At 45.7% G+C, this 19,750-nt stretch overlaps 3 protein-coding genes across 3 annotated transcripts; 2 read left to right on the top strand and 1 right to left on the bottom strand.

Annotated features, from left to right (window-relative positions):
• Positions 1 to 8,245: 8,245 nt before the first annotated feature.
• LOC123046115 (mitochondrial import receptor subunit TOM9-2) lies at positions 8,246 to 8,763 on the top strand. The gene has a single exon (XM_044469401.1). It carries the CDS (start codon positions 8,308 to 8,310, stop codon positions 8,578 to 8,580), a length of 273 nt encoding a protein of 90 aa, XP_044325336.1. The 5' UTR covers positions 8,246 to 8,307; the 3' UTR covers positions 8,581 to 8,763.
• Positions 8,764 to 8,988: 225 nt separating this feature from the next.
• Positions 8,989 to 10,307, top strand: LOC123046116 (mitochondrial import receptor subunit TOM9-2-like). Its single transcript, XM_044469402.1, has one exon. It carries the CDS (start codon positions 9,764 to 9,766, stop codon positions 10,034 to 10,036), a length of 273 nt encoding a protein of 90 aa, XP_044325337.1. The 5' UTR covers positions 8,989 to 9,763; the 3' UTR covers positions 10,037 to 10,307.
• A 5,497-nt stretch (positions 10,308 to 15,804) lies between these two features.
• Positions 15,805 to 18,003, bottom strand: LOC123046118 (uncharacterized). The gene is made up of 2 exons (XM_044469403.1): positions 17,709 to 18,003; positions 15,805 to 16,432 (listed from the first exon to the last, which is right to left on the bottom strand). Exons 1-2 carry the CDS (start codon positions 17,915 to 17,917, stop codon positions 16,108 to 16,110), a joined length of 534 nt encoding a protein of 177 aa, XP_044325338.1. The 5' UTR covers positions 17,918 to 18,003; the 3' UTR covers positions 15,805 to 16,107.
• Between the last annotated feature and the right edge of the window lie 1,747 nt (positions 18,004 to 19,750).

A 19,750-nucleotide genomic window follows, 5' to 3' on the forward strand; every position in this document is an offset into this window, starting at 1 on the left:
TCTGCCTCTCGTGGACAGTTGTGCTGTTGTGGAGGCCTCACCGTCCCCTACTACTCCCATCGCTAGCCAAGCCAACCCTCCACTCACCCACACCCCCTGTTATTCTGCGGTGATGGCAGCCTCACACCGCAACCGAACCAGTGAACCCTCGTACTCCTCTCCGTGTGGGCATCCACTACTGCGTCTTCCCCGGCTCCGTGTCGTCCCCTTCCTAGGCCTCTCCGTCGTCCACTGCCGTGGTGCTCTCGAAGCGGCGTGGTCAATGTGGTCAACGACCGACTTCCATTAGAAGAGTATTATACGTGGAGAGGCTGACAGTTGGGTCCACGATAGCCGCAAGGAAGTGCCTCCTTATTACGCGCAAAATAATTATTCCTCCACCTGTCAGGAGGGACCCACCCGACGGGCCATCGTATTTCGCAAAAAAACATTTCTCCCCTGACTGCTGGGACCCATCGGACGAGCCACCGTATTTCGCGAAAAAACGTTCCCCCGCTGTCAGCATGGACCCACCGGAAGTGCCTCCTTATTACGCACAAAAAATGAATACTCCCCCTACTAGCTGGGACCCACCTTGGTGGGAGGCTGACTTGTGGGCCTACTAAGTTGACGAGGACGAAGGGCTTTGTCAACTTAGTCAATATGAACGATTCTAGCTCCAATGACCGTACAATGTCCATCCAATGGCCGTAGTGCTTCTTCAACCTCTGGTCTTCCTACTCCAGCCGCCCAAAGCAGCTACTGGTCATGCCACATGCTCCTGCCTCCTGTGGACGGTTGTGCTGCCGCGGAGGCCTCACCGCCCCCTACTATTCCCACAGCCGGCCAGGCCCTGTGGCGACGGCAGCCTCACACCGCAGCCGAACCACAGAACCCTCGTACTCCTCTCTGTGCGGGCTTCCACTGCCATGTCTTCCCCGGCTACGCTTCGTCCCCTTTCTAGGCCTCATCGTCGTCCACCGTACTGGTGCTCTCGGCACGGCATGGTCAATGTGGTCAAGGAACGACTTCATCGGAAAAGTACTGTACGTGGAGAGGCTGACAACTAGGTCCACGACGGCCGCAAGGAAGTGCCTCCTTATTAGGCGCAAAATAATTATACCTCCACCTGACAGCAGGGACCCACCGGATGGGCCACCATATTTTGCATAAAAAATGTTTCCCCCCTGACTGCTGAGACCCACCAGCTACATCTTCGCATGCAAGGAAGTGCGTCCGTGCAAAAAAAATGATTCGCCCCCTGATTGTTGGGACCCACCAGCTACATCTTCGCACGCAAGGAAGTGCCTGACAATCGGGACCCACCTGGTCGAAGCGTATGTAGCATTGTCATTCTGGTCACGAACGTGTACGCACATACTGGTCGATGTAGACGTGCACGTGTCGTAGTAGAGGCACGCACGTAGCATGTACACGTACGTACAACAGCCAGGATGCAAGAAAGTAAATACGGCCACGTACGTACATACGGGCGGGGTCTCGAAGGCCAACTCGTGCATACGTACGGCCAGGGCTCGTGTACATGCCTAGGTCGGAACAGAGAAACTGCATCGTCGTCATGTTCGTGGGGAGGCAACGGAACACATCGTGTTCATTGGGAGGCAACGGAACGCGTGGGATCCAACCGGCTTGGATGGAACAGCCGATGGAAACGAGGCCTGGCGTACCGCGGAACGGAGGAAACGGCCTTGTGTTCGACCGACCATGTTCGAAACGGGATCCTGTTCATCGGGAGGGGTGTGGCGTACCGCGAAACGGAGGAAACAGACTTGTGTTGGACCTCCTACGGTCGAAACGGGGTCCTGTTGATCGGAGGGGTGTGGCGTACCGCAAAACAGAGGAAACAGACTTGTGTTGGAGCACTAAGGTCGAAACGGGGGTCCTGTTCATCGGGAGGGGTGTGGCGTACTGCAAAATGGGACTCCACAAGATACTGTTCATCTCCACCATCGACCTCCTCTAGCCTCCACGGGCTACTGTTCATCCATCATCGACCTCCTCCAGCCTCCACCTGCGACTGTTCATCCACGGCCTTCTGTTCATCCGGCCTCCACCGCGCGCTACTCCACCGGCTACTGTTCAACCAGCCCTCTCCACGGGCTCCTGTTTAACCACCCCTCCACCGGCTACTGTTCAACCAGCCCTCTCCATGGGCTCCTATTCAACCACCCCTCCACCGGCTACTGTTCAACCAACCCTCCATCGGCTACTGTTCAACCAACCCTCCACGGGGTCCTGTTCATCCAACCCTCCATGGGGTCCTGTTCATCCACGCCCAACCGGCTCGATCAATAAGGGTCCTGTTCATCCAGTGGCAACACCACAGGGTCCTGTTCATCTAACCCCCACCGGGAACTGTTCATCCAAACCCCCCAACAACACTCACTGTTCATCCAGAGGCAGCATCGATCGGCTTCAGTTAGCAGCAGTAGCGAAGGAATCGCTCGATCGAGTTCACTTAACAGCCATCGATCGATCGCTTGGGTTCAGTAACGCGTAGCCTGTAGTGCAATCGCTCGGGTTCAGTAGGCGAACGCCTCGCTCGGGTTCAGTTAGATCCCAATGCCTCGCACCTACGCGCGTGCGTGTACGAGAGAAACGCGCAAACCTCCGTGCATTGCTCGGCCCGACCACCCACCGTAACCGGGAACACCCCGATATTTTCCTCGCCCTCGCTTCTACCACGGTTTTTTCGTCATGGACGACCCAAAGAATGTCATGCAGCTGCGTCTCCGGCCCGCCCAGGACGAAAAGCCCATTTTCTGTCATGATTTTTTGTCATAGAAGTAGGAGCCCACCACATCTATTATGATACCGGGTTTTGTCACAATTATCGTCATAGAAGTGTCATAAGTATGACAGAAAAAAAATTCAGCCCAAAATGTCACGGATGTGTCTTCTTTTGTAGTGCAAGCAATGACTTCACGAAGACAAACTGAAAAGTAAGGAAAGTAGGGGATAAAGCCAGTTGCTTGGTGAAGACAAGGATTTGGTACACCAGTTTCAGTTGTTGTGACAACTGTATGTCTGGTTAGTCAGGCTGAGATTGAACTCAGAAGACAGTGTCTTCACCTTATTCCCCTAGAGCTAAGAACACTTAGTCCTCACCCTATCACTCAGGTTAGTCTTCAAGGTAGACTTCCAAATCTTCACAGACTTCATTCACTAGCGATCCACAATGACTCTTGGATGCTCAGAACGCGACGCCTAACCGGCTGGAGGATTCACAGTCCTCAAGTGTAACAAGTCTTCAGATCACGCGAACAGAAAGACTTCAGTGATGCCTAACACTCTTTGGCTCTGGGTGTTTTGGGCTTTGTCCTCACAAGGATCTCTCTCTCAAATGCTTCAGAGGTGGGTTGCTCTCAAATGACAAAAGTCGTGCACTAACTCTGAGTAGCCACCAACTTATGGTGTAGGGGGTGGGCTATTTATAGCCAAGTGCCAACCCAACCTGATTTGTCCAAGACGACCTTGGGTCACTAAGGAACCGACATGTGTCCAATGGTCGGATATCAAACACACGCGACAACTTGACTTGGGCTACAAGCAAAGCTGACTCATCCAGCTCTAGATAAGATTTGCTCTCATTGTCTTCGCTCGAAGACATAGGATTTGGTTGAGCATCACATCAGTCACTCTGACTTTGTTCACTTGGACCCCACTTAATAGTATGGTGGTTCCTATGACTCAATAAAGAAGAAAGGAAACTACGAAACAACTATGTCTTCGCACTCCATAGTCTTCAAGTGAATATCTTCACACGTCATAATCTTCATCGTGAATGTCTTCATGAACCACCATTGACTTCAATGTCTTCACCCATTTTAGGGGTCATCTCTGGTAGGAAAACCGAATCAATGAGGGACTATTACATGTGTTATCCTGCAATTCTCACAAACACATTAGTCCTCAACCACGTTTGTCGTCAATACACCAAAACCAACTAGGGGTGGCACTAGATGCACTTACACCTTCCATAGAGCCAGAAAGTAACCATCATAATTACGAACTGACTATGATTCAGTTGCTCTTCCATTTCAAATAACCAATTTTAGCATTAGTTTCTCCACAGCGATCATACATCTCCTCATCAACTAGGGCCCACACACAACATGCAATCCAACACTCTAACGAAGAATGTCTCCACGAATCATCCCTCACACAAGCTATACACTTGGACTCTGTAGCCATGCTTCTATGTCGCAAAATATCCGAAGTTGGTAGACTTTGTCTAGCCAACCTCCAAGCGAAAGTCCTGATCTTCACAGGTATTTTATACTTCCAGAGGCTAGTTCAACCCTTATGTTCCTTCTTTATATCAGATATGCCTGAATTACCTTCAAGCCATGCCTCTCTTATGTTTCTTGTATGAACAAGCATTCGATACACAAACCTGACAGAAAAGTTTCTTATTTCTCCTTGCACCACGCCATCTATCATCCATGCCTAACAGCGGCAATGGAATTTGACGTACCACCTCCCTATCAATTGGAAGTAGTTGTTCATTTAAGGCTTCCGGGTTCCAAATTTTGTTTACCTGATCAATTAATTCACTCACCAACAGTGAAGGACCATCCTTCACTGGCGCTAGCGGCCTCATCATGTTTTCTCTTGGCAACCAATTATCATTCCATATGTTTGTTGACGTTCTAGTACCAATCCTTCTAATAAGCCCCTGTTTTAGCACTTCTCTTCCTTCTAAGATTGATCTCCAAACTTGAGAAGGCCTAGTCCCCAATTCTGCTTCAAGAAACTCACAATTCGGAAAGTACACAACTTTGAGGATTTGAGCACTTAGCGAGTTTGGTTCCTGCAAAATTCTCCATCCTTGCTTTGCTAACAAGGCCAAGTTGAAAAGTTCCATTTGCCTAAATCCCATACTACCCAAAAATTCCGATTGGCACATATCCTTCCAAGAGATCTAGGCAGTTTTTCGCTCTTCATCCCTTGCTCCCCACCAAAACTTCCTCAGAGATGAATCAATGTGCTCACACAATCCTCTTGGAAGTTTGAAACACCCCATAGCGTAGGTAGGTAGGTAGAGCTTGCGCTACCGATTTTATCAAAACTTCCTTTCCCGCAACCGATAGTAGTTGTTCAATCCACCCATGTATCCTTTTCCATAATCTATCTCTTAAGTATTTAAAGACACCATTTTTTTGCCCTTCCTATTTTCATTGGCATACCAAGGTATTTCTCCGAAAGCCTTCTGAATGCACTTGTAAAACCTGTTTCTCTTCGGCATTCAAATCATTAGGACACTTTTTGCTAAAAAAATCTGATGATTTCTCCAATTTTACCTTCTGATTAGAAGCATTACCCTATAGATTCAACACTTCTCTTATTTTAGATGCAGCTTGTGGGGAAACTTTCATAAAAAATATATACTATCACCAGCAAATAAGAGATGGCTCACCTTGGAGCTACTAGAAGCGCGCCGAATATAGACCATTCGGTACAGGGCGCACACCCCGCCGTACGCCTGGTTTCATAGCGGGCCGGCCCATCCTATTTTCGTTTCTGTAAACTGCAAAAAATGCATGTGAGCCAGGTTCGAAACCGCAACCCACTTCTTAATACGGCGCCTCCTTAACCACCTGACCAAGTAACCTCACCTGCTCACATCATGCTTTGGTTTTCCTTTTCTTCTTCTTTCTTCGTTTTTTTCTCAGTACCTTTTTCCTTTCTTTTTGCGAAAAAATCGTGATTTTCTTTGTGAAAGTAGATGAACTTTTTATAAATTTGTGAATTTTTTTCTTGAAAGTAGATGGACTTTTTCAAAATCAATGAACTTTTCTGCAAGACCGACGAACTTTTTTCAAATTAGATGAACTTTTTTCAAAATTAGATGAACTTTTTCAAAATTAGATGAGCTTTTTGAAAATTTCATGAACTTTTTCCAAATTTTGTTGAACCTTTTTCAAAATCGCTGAACTTTTTTTAAATTCGTGAACTTTGTTTTTGAAATTTCACAAAAAAATCTCCAAAGTCAATGGTTCACTGGTCTACCGTGGAACGATCCAGCGTTTTTTTCTTTCGAGTAAAAACGAAACGATCGAGCGGTATAGCTGGGGAAGCGGGCGTCGCGCGAGCTCATCGGCTCATTCATGGGCCGGCCCACTTAGCCAGGCAAGTGGGCGCTGGTTTTCCTCTTCTGCCGAGGAGCACTCACTAGAAGCCGCAAAAGAAGGGAACTCCTATACGCCGCATTTTGCGGCGAGTCGTCACCCTTTCGCACCGAGCCAGCTCACCTGGGCCGGCCCATTTTCTGTATGGGTGGAAAATCACAAAAAAAATGCTCCAGCAATAAGACTCGAACACACAACCTCTCGATAATGTGCGCCTTGCGCTAGCCACCTCAACTGGCTACCTCACGTCTTAACTTGCCATCGCGAATATTAAAGAACCTAGCTCTAAAACTTAAAAAACACAAACCATAAGCCGATCTAATCTTTTTCTAAAATTTTGAACGTGAATTTTTGAACCATGAACTTTATTTGGTAAAATAATTGTATTTATGGAAAAAAGAAAAAAATTGAATAGGAGAACTTTTCCAGAAATTACGAATAGTTTTGTGAAAATGCAAACAAATTTATTTTTTGTTTCCTTTTCGTTTGAACAAATTGATGAAACCGCAAACACTTTTCAAAATGTGAATAAATTTTGAAACCGCACATTTTTAGAATTGTGAAAAAAAATTGAAACTGCAAACATTTTTCAAATTGTGAAAATTTTTTGAAACATGAACAAATTTCAAATTCGTGAAAAATTTAGGATATTTTTTGAATTGTGAACAAATTTTGAAACCGTAAACATTTTCCAAATGGTGAACAAATTTTGAAACATGAATAAATTTAAAATTCGTGAACAAAATTATTAAAATGCGAACATTTTTTAATCCGCAAATTGTTTTAAACCGCGAACGTTTTTTGAATTGTGAACAAATTTTTAAACATGAACATATTTCAAATTTGTGAACAAACATATAAAATTATGAACATTTTTAAAATTCTAAACAAATTTTGAAACCATAATTGTTTTTCTAATTCTGAACAACTTTTAAAACATGAAGAAAATTCAAATTTGTGAAAAAATTATAAATTATGAACATTTTCCGAATGTACGAACGAATTTTGAAAACTGTAAACATTTTTGAATTGTGAACAAATTTTGCAACATGAATAAATTTCAAATTCATGAACAAAATTCGAAAAATGCGAACATTTTTCGAATATATGAATAAATTTTGAAACTGTGAAAATTTTTCAAATTGCAAACAAATTTTTAAACATGAACAAATTTCAAATTCTTGAACAAAATTAAAATTGTGAACATTTTTCGAATTCCGAACAAATTTTGAAACCATATTTTTATTATATTGTGAACAAATTTTAACACATGAATAAATTTCAAATTCATGAACAATAATTGTGAACATTTTTCTAATCAGCTAACAAATTTTGAAAACCATGAACATTTTTGAATTGTGAACAAATTTTGGAACATAAAAAAATTTCAAATTCATGAACAAAATTATAAAATTGTGAACATTTTTGTTAAACTGCGAACATTTTTTGAATTGTGAACAAATTTTGAAATATGATGCAATTCCAAAAATCGTGAACAAAATTATAAAATTATGAATATTTTTCAAATTGTGAACAAATATTAAACCGTAAATTTTTTTGAATTGTGATATTTTTTTGAAACCGTGATTTTTTTTTAAAATTATGCACAAACTTTGGATCCGTGAATTTTTTTGAATTGTGCACAAATTTAAATTAATAAAAAACGATATAGAAACAAAAAAACAGAAAACGGAAAATGAGAGAAAAGAAAAGAAAAAGGAAAAATAAAAAACAGAATAAAGAAACAAAAGAAAAAACTAGAAAAGGGAAAATAAGAGAAAAGAAAAGAAAAAAGAAAATAGAAAAACGGACCAAAGAAAAGACCGATTCAAAGAACCATCTAGAAGTTTCCCAAAACCAGAAAAAACCAACTGGGAACCTCTAGAAGGTTCCCAAAACCGGTGGGGTTCGAACTGTTAAACGGGCCGGCCCGTTGCGTCGCTGCTCGGACGCTCGCCTGTGGGAAGCGCCGGCAGTTTGACGCAACGATAGGATATTCCGTAAAAGAACCGGCCCTAACACTAAATACCCGTCTATTCGGGCCTGCCCTTGTCACGGGCCTCCTTAAGCCCACAAAAGGCGGTCCAGTCCGATAAAGAGGAGTCGTCCTCTGGAATGGAAACCCTAATCGAACCGAATCAAATCCTCCAGTCCAGATCAAAACAAGGGAGCGAGCATGGCGTCGTCCTCTGCTGTGAGCAGGCGCGGCGACGCGGGCGGCGTCCTGGCTGCGATCTCGCGGTCCTCGGTGGCGGCGCACGGCCGCGAGGCCGCGGCGGTGGCGGGGAAGCTGCTGCGGAGCACGGGGAAGGCGGCGTGGATCGCCGGGACGACCTTCCTGGTGCTGGTCGTGCCGCTCATCATCGAGATGGACCGCGAGCAGCAGATGGTCGACCTCGACCTCCAGCAGCAGGCTCTTCTCGGCTCGCCGCCGACCCTCGCCAAATAAATCCCTCCTCTTTCGTCAGTCCGTCTTTGTTGCCTGCCGCTGCGGTCACATTTCGTTTTGCTAGTATCATAAGTTGTCGAGAATTTTATCACTAGTCTGTTCTTAGGGAGAAAGATCATGCCTTGTTGTGACTGCTCCTGCTCGGTACTATTATCGCAATATCACCGACTTGTCTTGATCTCAGTCCTGTGATACACAAGAGTGTTTGTTTGTGATGCCTATTTAGATACATACTCGGAGTACATACATGATTGTCACAATGCCCTATCCCATACCACCCAAAACTTGAGAAGGCCTAGTCCCCAATTCTGCTTCAAGAAACTCACAATTCGGAAAGTACACAACCTTAAGGATTTGAGCACTTAGCGAGTTTGGTTCCTGCAAAATTCTCCATCCTTGCTTTGCTAACAAGGCCAAGTTGAAAAGTTCCATTTGCCTAAATCCCATACCACCCGAAAATTTCGATTGGCACATATCCTTCCAAGAGACCCAGGCAGTTTTTCGCTCTCCATCCCTTGCTCCCCACCAAAACTTCCTCAAAGATGAATCAATGTGCTCACACAATCCTCTTGGAAGTTTGAAACATCCCATAGCATAGGTAGGTAGAGCTTGCTCCGATTTTATCAAAACTTCCTTTCCCACAACCGATAGCAGCTGCTCAATCCACCCCTGTAACCTTTTCCATAATCTATCTCTTAAGTATTTAAAGACACCATTTTTTGCCCTTCCTACTTCCGTTGGCATACCAAGGTATTTCTCCGAAAGCGCTTTTGAATGCACTTGTAAAACCTATTTCACTTCGGCATTCAAATCATTAGGACACTTTTTGCTGAAGAAAACTGATGATTTCTCCAAGTTTACCTTCTGGTTAGAAGCATTACAGTATAGATTCAACACTTCTCTTATTTTAGATGCAGCTTGTGGTTAAACTTTCAAAAAAATACTATATACTATCATCAGCAAATAAGAGATAGCTCACCTTGGTGCCATAAGCTGCTAGAAGCCGTAAAAGAACCGGCCCTAACACTAAATACCTGTCGCTATTCGGGCCTGCCCTTGTCACGAGCCTCCTTAAGCCCACAAAAGGCCGTCCAGTCCGATAAAGAGTAGTCGTCCTCTGGAATGGAAACCCTAATCGAACCGAATTGAATCCTCCAGTCCAGATCAAAACAAGGGAGCGAGCATGGCGTCGTCCTCCGTTGTGAGCAGGCGTGGCGACACGGGCGGCATCCTGGCTCCGATCTCGCTGTCCTTGGTGGCGGCGCACGGCCGCGAGGCCGCGGCGGTGGCGGGGAAGCTGCTGCGGAGCACGGGGAAGGCGGCGTGGATCGTCGGGACGACCTTCCTGGTGCTGGTCGTGCCGCTCATCATCGAGATGGACCGCGAGCAGCAGATGGTCGACCTCGACCTCCAGCAGCAGGCTCTTCTCGGCTCGCCGCCGCCCCTCGCCAAATAAATCCCTCCTCTTTCGTCCGTCCGTCTTTGTTGCCTGCTGATGCGGTCACATTTCGTTTTGCTAGTATCATAAGTTGTCGAGAATTTTATCACTAGTCTGTTTTTTCTTTTTTGGGGGAAAGATCATGCCTTGTTGTGACTGCTCCTGCTCGGTACAATTATCGCCATATCACCGACTTGTCTTGATCTCAGACTCAGTCCTGTGATACACAAGAGTGTTTGTTTGTGATGCCTATTTAGATACATATTCAGAGTACATGCATGATTGTCACAATGCCCTATCTCATACTTGTTGCTCTGATATTGCTACTTCCACCACCAGAATTAGCAGGTTAAGGAACTACTCTAGAAATCAATCATTGTTGCTCCTTGTACTGATTCTCGTAATAACCAAACAAGACGTTGCTCTTATCTTATGATTCTACGGAGGAGGTACTGATCACTAAGGAGACACATTCTAGTCTATATTGGCCGAGTCGTCTGATGGGTGCATATAACTCCCAAGGTCATCTTGATTCCAAGGAATTCCATATTTTTGGAGAACTTGAATCTTTGTGAAAATTATCTTAAGATTCATTTGCACTCTATTTTGGAGGAAATCCTCTCAAACCTTTCAGTGGAATTCATTTGTTTCTCCTATGATATCAAACACTCTTTCATCCAAATTCCTAGTCTTCTAATCCTTAGGGTTCTTTTTCATACAATCCATGAATGGATCGGGTTCCACTATCAAAAAGATAATGGAACAGAACACAAAAACAGCGTCTTGGCGCAAAGCAGATAGACAAAAGTAAGGTTATCCCAGCCGTAACTCTCCTGCCGCATGCTCCGCTGATAGGGGAGAGCGGGGAGCTAAGGCGAAGCAAAACAAGTCATCAGCCCAGAGAAATTACTCAGTCTTGCTCCATATCTTGGCACGTAGCTTCTGCATCATCTTCATTGTTTGAACCATCATCTCCCATGGTCATCAAGGCGCCATTTCCTCGCTCCCTCCTGCCATCCTCATACTATGCCAGTGCCGTTCTCTGGAGTGCCGTCGCACCTTGTTCCAACATTTCAGTCCCCTCATTTTACAAAGCTGCCCAATAATTCATAAAAGACACAGCACAGTAAATAAATCCAGCGGGATATCTTACAAGCTTAAACTCAAAACAAGCTCTGTTTCTGAGCTTCCAAATAGCCCAACATAGGGCCGCCAGGCCAACAACTTGGAGTTAGGAATTTGGGAATCCACGAGAAGTATTGGGAAAATCATCCAGGTCTATCCCCAGCACCAATAGTTTTGCTCACTATACTCCACACATACTATGTCGCAGCAACAGTGGAAAGGTGATGAATATTTTCATTATCATGTCAGAATCAACGTAAAGGATCCCCCGCCCATTTATGTTTGATCATATTATCTTTTGTTGCAATGGCATTATGCCATATAAGTCATAACCAATTTTTTATGTTCAAAGGCAGTTTGGCTTTCCAAAGATGCCTAAATAATCTAGATTTTTTCCCTTTTTGTTCCATAGCCAGATGGAAACATCCAGTCAGCCTCGCACTCTCAGCTCCCTAAAAAAGCTCTCAGCTCCACTAGCTATCTATTTTGTTTATTGTTCAGCCATCTCCAAACTGTCATTGCTCATCCAGTATTAGCCATATCTCTGACAGTTTTTTCTTCTCATTACATAGTTGCAACAAGTCAGGAAAAATAGCTAGCAAAGGTTTGTCACTGCACCATTTGTCACCCCAAAAGCCAGTCCGTTGTCCATTACCCACTTTCATCTTTCTCCCTGTAAGATACAGATTGATTTTAACAAGTCAGCCCAGCATGGTGAATCATTCAGAGATCCATGTATCTGATAGATCCCTTAATCAATCTTTTTTTTTTTTCTTCTTACTATCTGCTGCCACATCCCTTCTCTTGCCCTCGGTTCCACCACCATTTGCGTACCAAAATAACATTAAGGAGGCGTTTGGTTACCTGCATCGTTTTTTAGACTTTGCATATTTGTTCCACTTAAGCCTGATGCAGGCAAAAAACAATCATCTACACTTACTTTAGTTGCCTGCATACAGGCTGCCTGCATTATGGGAGCATTTTTTGACTGCCGTTTGGTTGCGTGCATTGGTTTGGTAGATGCAAGTGCCCGGTGTTTGGTTGCATACAGGCAACATGATTAAGAGTTACACCTACACATGACACACTGAGTTACAGTAGAGTTTTTTGCATTGTGCTCGCGATGACGGTGTCAGTGTAGGCCGAGGACGAGGTTAAGTTACCGAGAGGAACGACGCCGGTGGGGGGACCGGGCACAACATGGCGTCCATTTGACAAGGTTGACAACTACACATAACACCAGCACCTAGTTCGCCATGCAACTAGTTTGCCATGCCGCCATTGGACTTGGCACCGCGACCACCGGCGTCGCGCCATTTTTTTGTTCTCTAGTTCTTTTTTTAACTTTTTTGTTTTGTTGTTTTTCTCCATTTTTTTTATTTCTTTTCTTAATTTTTGTTTTTGTATTCACTCTGAATTTTCATATATGTGAAACACATTCTTTTAATAAGTGATAAACATTTTTTGTATACACTTTCAACATTGTCTGAATGCTTATTCGATATTTTTTCAAATACTTGTTCAACATTTTAATACTTATGCAACATGTTGCAAATACTTGTTCAACATTTTTCAAATACCCGTTCAATATTTTCTAATGCTTATTCAATATTTTTCAAATACTCTTTCAACATTTTTAATACTTATTTAACATTTTCAAATACTTGTTTAACATTTTTCATATACTTGTCCTACATTTTTAATACTTATTGAACATTATTTCAAATATTTGTTCAATATTTTTTTAGTACTTATCCAACATATTTCAAATACTTGCTCAACATTTTTCAAATACATATATGTGCTGAATTAGTACAAAGAAAAGTACAAAAAAAGCAAAAAAGAGAACATAAAAGAGGGGAAAAAAACAGGCTGTGGCCTCCCGCGCGGCTGGGACAGCCCATTTGGGGCTTCCCCCGACGCGCGCGGTAGCTTTCCCATGCGCTCCCAAAACAGGTTGGACGCACACACTGTGTATATCTAGAAGTGGGCCGGCCCATATTTGTCACTCGCGTCGCTGCTCCATCGCATGAGAAGTTTACATTGCTGTCGGTCACGTTGTGGGCGATCTGGACGTCGAGGAGGAAGGCCATCCATGAGTCCATCTTCCAAACGCCTCGGGCGACGAAAGAGTTCATATTCCGTTTTAGGGGCTGACCTGGGAACGACTTCTCTCTCTGGGAGGATACCTCTAGCGGCTGACCTGGGAACGACTTCTCTCTCTGGGAGGATACCTCTAGCGGCTGTGACTTCTTCTACTGGTCCTGAGCCAAGGCCGAAATCACTCCCAGCTAATTATGCTAAGATCCATGTCGATGTGGCGGTAAGATTTCAGAGCAGAGGTGCAGCGGCAACAATATGTAGAGATAGCCAATGGGTTTATCTGGGGAGCTCATCCCTAGTCATTGCGGGAGTATGCGATCCAGCGACACTCAAGGCGATAGCATGTCGCGAGGCCATTGCTCTGGCAGAAGATCTGAATGTACTCCCTCCGTTCGGAATTACTTGTCGCAGAAATGGATGTATCTAGATGTATTTTAGTTCTAGATACATCCATATCCGAGACAAGTAATTCCGAACGGAGGGAGTACAACGCTTTGTTGTTGCGTCCAGGTGATTGGCGACATTTCTAGGGACAGCCAGGGTCCATATGGGGTTATCATCTGAGAGATAAAACTGAGATAATCACCTCTTATTTGTAACTTTACTTTTGAGAGTCGAACTGTCAATTAGGAAGCTCATAAGTTATCTAAGTTTTCTCTGTCTTTACCTCGAGGGCGTCATGTGTGGCTTGGCCAGCCCCACGATCAACGTTGTGTCCCACAGATTATGGAGTTTGATTAATAAAGTTGGCTTTACCCCTAAAAAAAAAAGCCAATAGCCACCCCTCAAAAGAAAAAAAAACAATAGCCGCAGTGAGCTTCGAATAGATTTTCCGTCGCGATTTGGGAAGCGGCCGCATATCCGGGTGTTTCGGGCCGATCGGCTGCCGGCTGGCCCCATTGCCGCGCACGGTGCTTGCCAAAAGTCTCGCGCTTTCCTTTCCTTTATGTGGTCCAACGGAGCCTCGAGCCCATGCCCGCCAGCTCCGTGCACCCATCCCGCTTCACGTACGAAAAGTTGTCTCAAAAAAAAAAGTACGAAACGAAGCAAGAGAAAGCGCCAGGTACATACAGTGTTCTGTGTTGCGCATGACCCAACGATCAGTCTTTCTGCCATAGATCCTATGAAAGTAAGGTATGCATACTCTCAAAAAAGAAATAAAAGTTGCACTGCACGTAGGGGCGGAGCCCAATAGGCCCAACCTGATGCACAGGCACCAGGGTCGAATTTATTTTTCAGTACCCATGGGCATCAGAGAAGGACGACGAGGCGAGTGCATCAGGGTCAGGCAGGCCACTTGAATGGGCTTCGCGCACATGTGACGTTAGGCCACTTCTTGCGTTTTAGCGATCGGTTTGACCGATCAATCGACCAATCTCCTCTAAAAAAAGATCGCTAAATCGATCGATCTGCTTGGCTACGGACCTCCTGTAGATGTGTACGCATCGTCGAATCGTACGCCGTAGGTTGTTCCCTGCCCAGCCGACTCCTCGCTCGGTCGCGCCCAGGCGGCGGCCAGATCGACGGCGATGATGGGGATATGCCCGACGCGGGCTAGCACGGCAGCACCCAAGCCCTGACCCCCACTCGGGCACACCCAAGCACACGGATCTTTCACCGACTGATTATCGCAACGATGCCGGCGGCCCAGGCAGGCACATCACACGCGGTAAACAGTCGACTATAATTGATCCTAATTTTTTCTTGGTAGTCTGTGTTTGTCTTTTATAAATATATTTGTAAATTGCAGCAGTTATTCGGTATGAACTATGAACCCGCTTTATTATGTACAGTATGAAGTTGTAACTAGTAGAATAAATCCGTAATTAGTTCTATACTCCAGAAAGTGATAATACAAGATAGAAGACATGAATTGGGAATGGGAGATTCAATATGATCGAGGCAAAATGAAGTTGATAGAACATTATCATTCTAATTTGAAAGATCTGGTAAGAAGAAAGTACTTGGTTAATAGACATTGTCAGCCAAGAGACATCAATTTCACATATTTAGTTTTTTTAGAAAGTCTCTTAAGTACTTTCGTTCATTTTATTATGTTTTACTTGAAAGTTTAATTCTACCTTTTTATCTTGTAGGGTAAGAAACCTTGATGTCTGATGATATATTTTCGAATTTGGAAACCCAAGACATACTTCTCAAGTAATTTTGTTCTTTGATTCATCGTTATGGTAACCATTTTGACCGGTACATTTTTTTTATATACATCACCTTTTATTATGTCTGATAATATGTTCTACTCCCTCCGTTTCTAAATAATTGTCTTTCTAGAGATTTCAACAAGTGACTACATACGAAGGCAAATGAGTGAATCTACACTCTAAGAAATGTCTACATACATCCGTATGTTGTAGTCCATTTGAGATGGCTAGAAAGACAATTATTTGGGAACGGAGGGAGTAGAAGTTATGGAATACACCTCTATTCAATACACCGTTGCTTGAAAATTTAAGCCATGTTAAAGGGGTGCATCAGGGCGGCATTACCTCCAGCTCCGCCCCTGACTGCACGCTGAGGCAATCACAAACGAAAGACAATCCTTGTAAAAAAGTCATTAGCAGCATAGAAACACGACACGGCGACATAAAACGCTCCATCCATCCAACCAGATCGCAGTCTTGCACGATGGCACACTCCACTACTACAGCTACAGGCTACGCACATTGCACAAACACACACGAGTGCAAGTCACACTTCACCATTTCAAACAACCCGCAGGCATCCAAGAAACATGCCAACCGCGAATGGGAACACTGCTTGAGATCTCCCTCCCAAGTCACAGAAGCGGTGACCTACCACCAACACGTGCCATTCTGCATTTCTGTTGATACATACCATGGGATTCAGACACACGACTCGTTGGCCTGCTGGAACCGCTCGGCCTGGGCGGCCGCGGCGTCCTCGGAGACGAGCGCCTCCAGCAGCAGCGCCTTCACCTCCCAGGAGTCGAAGGGGAAGCCCGTCCGCGTGTAGGCGTTGATGAGCGCCGCGCTCCCGTGCTTCACCAGCTTCACGAAGGGGCTGCCGTCCTCGTCCGTCCTCATGGTGGCCTCCAGCAGGGTGAGCCGCGGCCCGTACTTGTCCATGGACCTGGACCCGAACACCTTGGACACCGCCGCCTCCTGGGGGACGATGTTGGGCCATTGCTCAACCCCGCTGCTCCAGAACCTGCATATAGAGTTCCACATGAAGCTAGTCGTAAAAGGAGCAAGGTAACGGTTTATTGCAGTGTTATTACTCAGAAAACTACTCGTTAAAAGGAGCAGGTTAACACTGAACTCGAAATTCTATTCAGAAGAGGCATTCCACATGTTATGCGATGATTTTAAGTCATCATATTTCTTTCCCTACCAAAAAAGGGGCCTAATAAGTTGGCTCGTAAGCTACGATAGCATGCACACTTAGCGGAGAATGCCCCACAGGGCACAAAGGCCACATTGACCCACATGAGCACGACTTGAACAAACCAGAGAGAGCGTGGGGAGGACGAAACAGAATTGCATGAACGCAATGAATGAAACGGACGTGACTTGTCTTGAACTCTTGATGTTCACAAGACTGGAACCAGGGCAGTTAAGACAGTTTGTTGATTCAGTGCTAGTATTGCATTTCAGCAGAAGTAAGCTCAATATTCAGAAAAAAACTGCCATGTATTCAGATAAACTTGCCATATGGATTATGGAGTAACACCTCGGGTTACTGCAGAAATTCTATACCACTACACAATAGTCGCTTGTTGGCAAGTTTTCCTTGCTACCCAGGCTATACGGTTACAACTAGTGACTCAAAATGTACCCTGGATTTTAGTGAGAAGATACTACTGTAAAACTTGTCAGGGTGACTAATACATGGACCGCGAGTCGAACACTTTAGCCTTGCACGTACGACAAGGGATTTCACAAAAGCAGATTAGGTTGTGTGGGCACACCATTCTTGCAACCTAGTGCAGATTCCGCCGGACCTTTTAGGATGAAACCAACGTTTTTAGATCTACCCAGCCGCTAAAAGTGGCCACTTTTGAGGCAGGCTGTAAGCCTCAAAATTACATTATTGGGACTCCTCTCCCAGCACACAGATGCTACTGTTCGTCGCAGTCGCATTGCAATCTCCGGAATTTCTGCGTAGTAGTACCACTACCAAAGACTCGATACCTAGCTTGAATAGGTGCTGAATTAGCACGGTAGAGTTACTGAGTGGTCACCACTGACTACCCAATGTTGCTAGAAAAATCAAGAAAACAAAGATGTAGTATATCCCTCCGTTCCTAAATATACCTACGAAGCAAAATGAGTGAATCTACACTCTAAAATACATCTACGTACATCCGTATGTGGTTCGAATCTCTCCAAAGACTTATATTTAGGAACTGAGGGAGTAACTTTTTTTTTACTTCTGCAAGGGGAAGCCAAATCCAAGAACGGGGGAATGAGGAGCGTTTGCTTACTGGGGTGTGCACCGCCCGACGGCTCTGGTGTAGAGGTACCCCGGCCACGCGCTCCTGACGCCGCCGCGGGCGCCGCCGGTGACCCTGCCGCCCGCTTCCTCCCCCTCATCGCCGCCAGCTCTACGATACATCCCATTCGCTGCCCCGACCGACGAGCAGAGGAGGACGAGGACGCAGGCCAAGGGACGGAGGAGCGCCATGGAACCCATCTCTCCGCTCTCTCACTCTCTCTCTCTCTCTCTCTCTCTCTCTACCACTCCCTCTGTCTGCTTGCTGCAGGCTTTGGAATAAATGGAGCCCAATTTTGAAAGCACGACGCTCGGATGCGCTGCTACTGCTAGACTCCTCGGGAGGGGCGTGCAATGGGACCCACACGAGACCGCTGTACTAGTATATTTACTTGTGGGAAAAGTCTAAAATAAACCTTGAATTTGTATGTCAAGTCTGAATCAAACCTTGTACTCCTAATCCCTAAAATCAACACCCTGATTTTATTGATCCCGGTTAATTCCGACCCAATTTTTGTTTGGCGCAACAGGAAAACATCTGATCCAGGCTAGGATCACTTACTACTCTCGCTGACCACACTGGCCCACTTGTTATATAATACTACATCTCTAGTCAATAGTCATTTGCCTAAAAATATCTGTAGCTAGTCATTCTTTCTCTCGTCTACACTACAGTTGCATCATCTTTTTGGGGGCGCACACAGATGCGAACATCCAGACCGGACCCTCCACTCACTGGAGTAGCAATTGAGGATGCTGGGAAAATCAAAAGGAAGCACGAATTACCAGGAACCTAATATTGTGGTAGGAATTCCCGTGAAGATGGCTAGCGGCGAAAGTTTATGGTAGCAAGACGCTTCAGTTGAGGATGGTCGAAATTGATTGAGCGTCAAGCCGTCGGCAGAATTGGACTACGAGAGAGTCTCCAAATGCGCGCGAAATATTCGGCGCGCCGGATAAACCGCCAATTTGGCGCGCTCCAGCAGACGCGCGAAAGTTTGAGCGTGAAAAAGATGGGGGGGGGGGGCAAAAGCGGCAGTTTTGACACGTGTCGCCTAGTGCGCTGGTTAAAAGCTGCGCGCAGGCGCCCGCCGCCCGTCTTTCCCTCGTGTCGCGCCTTCTTCCTCGCCTCTTACAGCGCCCCGCCGCCGTCGTGCCTTCTCCCCTCGCCTCTTCCAGTGCCTCGCCATGCCGCCGCACCCCCGGAGCAGGGTCGGGCTACCGCGGCGTCCGCCCGCCCCTCTGGCGTGTATTACGCGGAGATCTGATCCCGCGATACACACCTCAGGCTCGGCACGTTCGAGACTGCCCACGAGGCCGCCCGTGCGTACGATGCAGCGGTGTGGCGCCCCGGGCGGCCTCGGTCGCAGAGGAACTTCACTGACGTGCGAACGCGCAAGCAGGCGCAGGAGCTCGCGCCTCCCTCGTGACTAATCAGCGACTAGGATCGCCGCCTCCAACGGTGGCTCAATGCGTTTACGTCGTCGGACTACACCATCGAGGAGGACAAGGAGTAGTTTTATTTAGCATCGTTTTATTTATTTTTATTAGCATCGTATGAACTGGCTTGTGGTTTGAGGAACTATGCTATAAAATTTAAAGTTTTAAATTATGTGTTGTTTCATATATTTTTTCGTATGTATTGTTTCAAAAAAATTCCAAGCGCGCGCTGGGTTTTTCCGCGCCTGGTGAAGCGCTATGGCGGGCCGCTAAATTTTGCAGGGTATGATAAAGCAACCACCGTTCTGCGCGCGCTAATGTTATGTCGACGCCGAAAAATAATTTAGCGTGTCGCGATACCACGCACCTGTTGAAGATGCTCTAAGCTAGAGGTAGAGCGGCGGTCCTCTTCCTCTCGCCCGTCGGTGTGCTCCGGCAGTAGCTCGCGGATGCGCTTGCCGCGCTTGAGCCCAAGACAGACTTGAACAATTTCTTCATGTGTCCCAAGGATGTCGTATACGAGCCCAAGACAGACTTGAATAATTTCTTCATGTGCTTCAAGGATGTCGTATACGAGCTCAGAGTGCCTGTTGT

Source organism: Triticum aestivum, chromosome 2B (genome assembly GCF_018294505.1).
Source record: "Triticum aestivum cultivar Chinese Spring chromosome 2B, IWGSC CS RefSeq v2.1, whole genome shotgun sequence".
Taxonomy (NCBI): Eukaryota; Viridiplantae; Streptophyta; class Magnoliopsida; order Poales; family Poaceae; genus Triticum; species Triticum aestivum.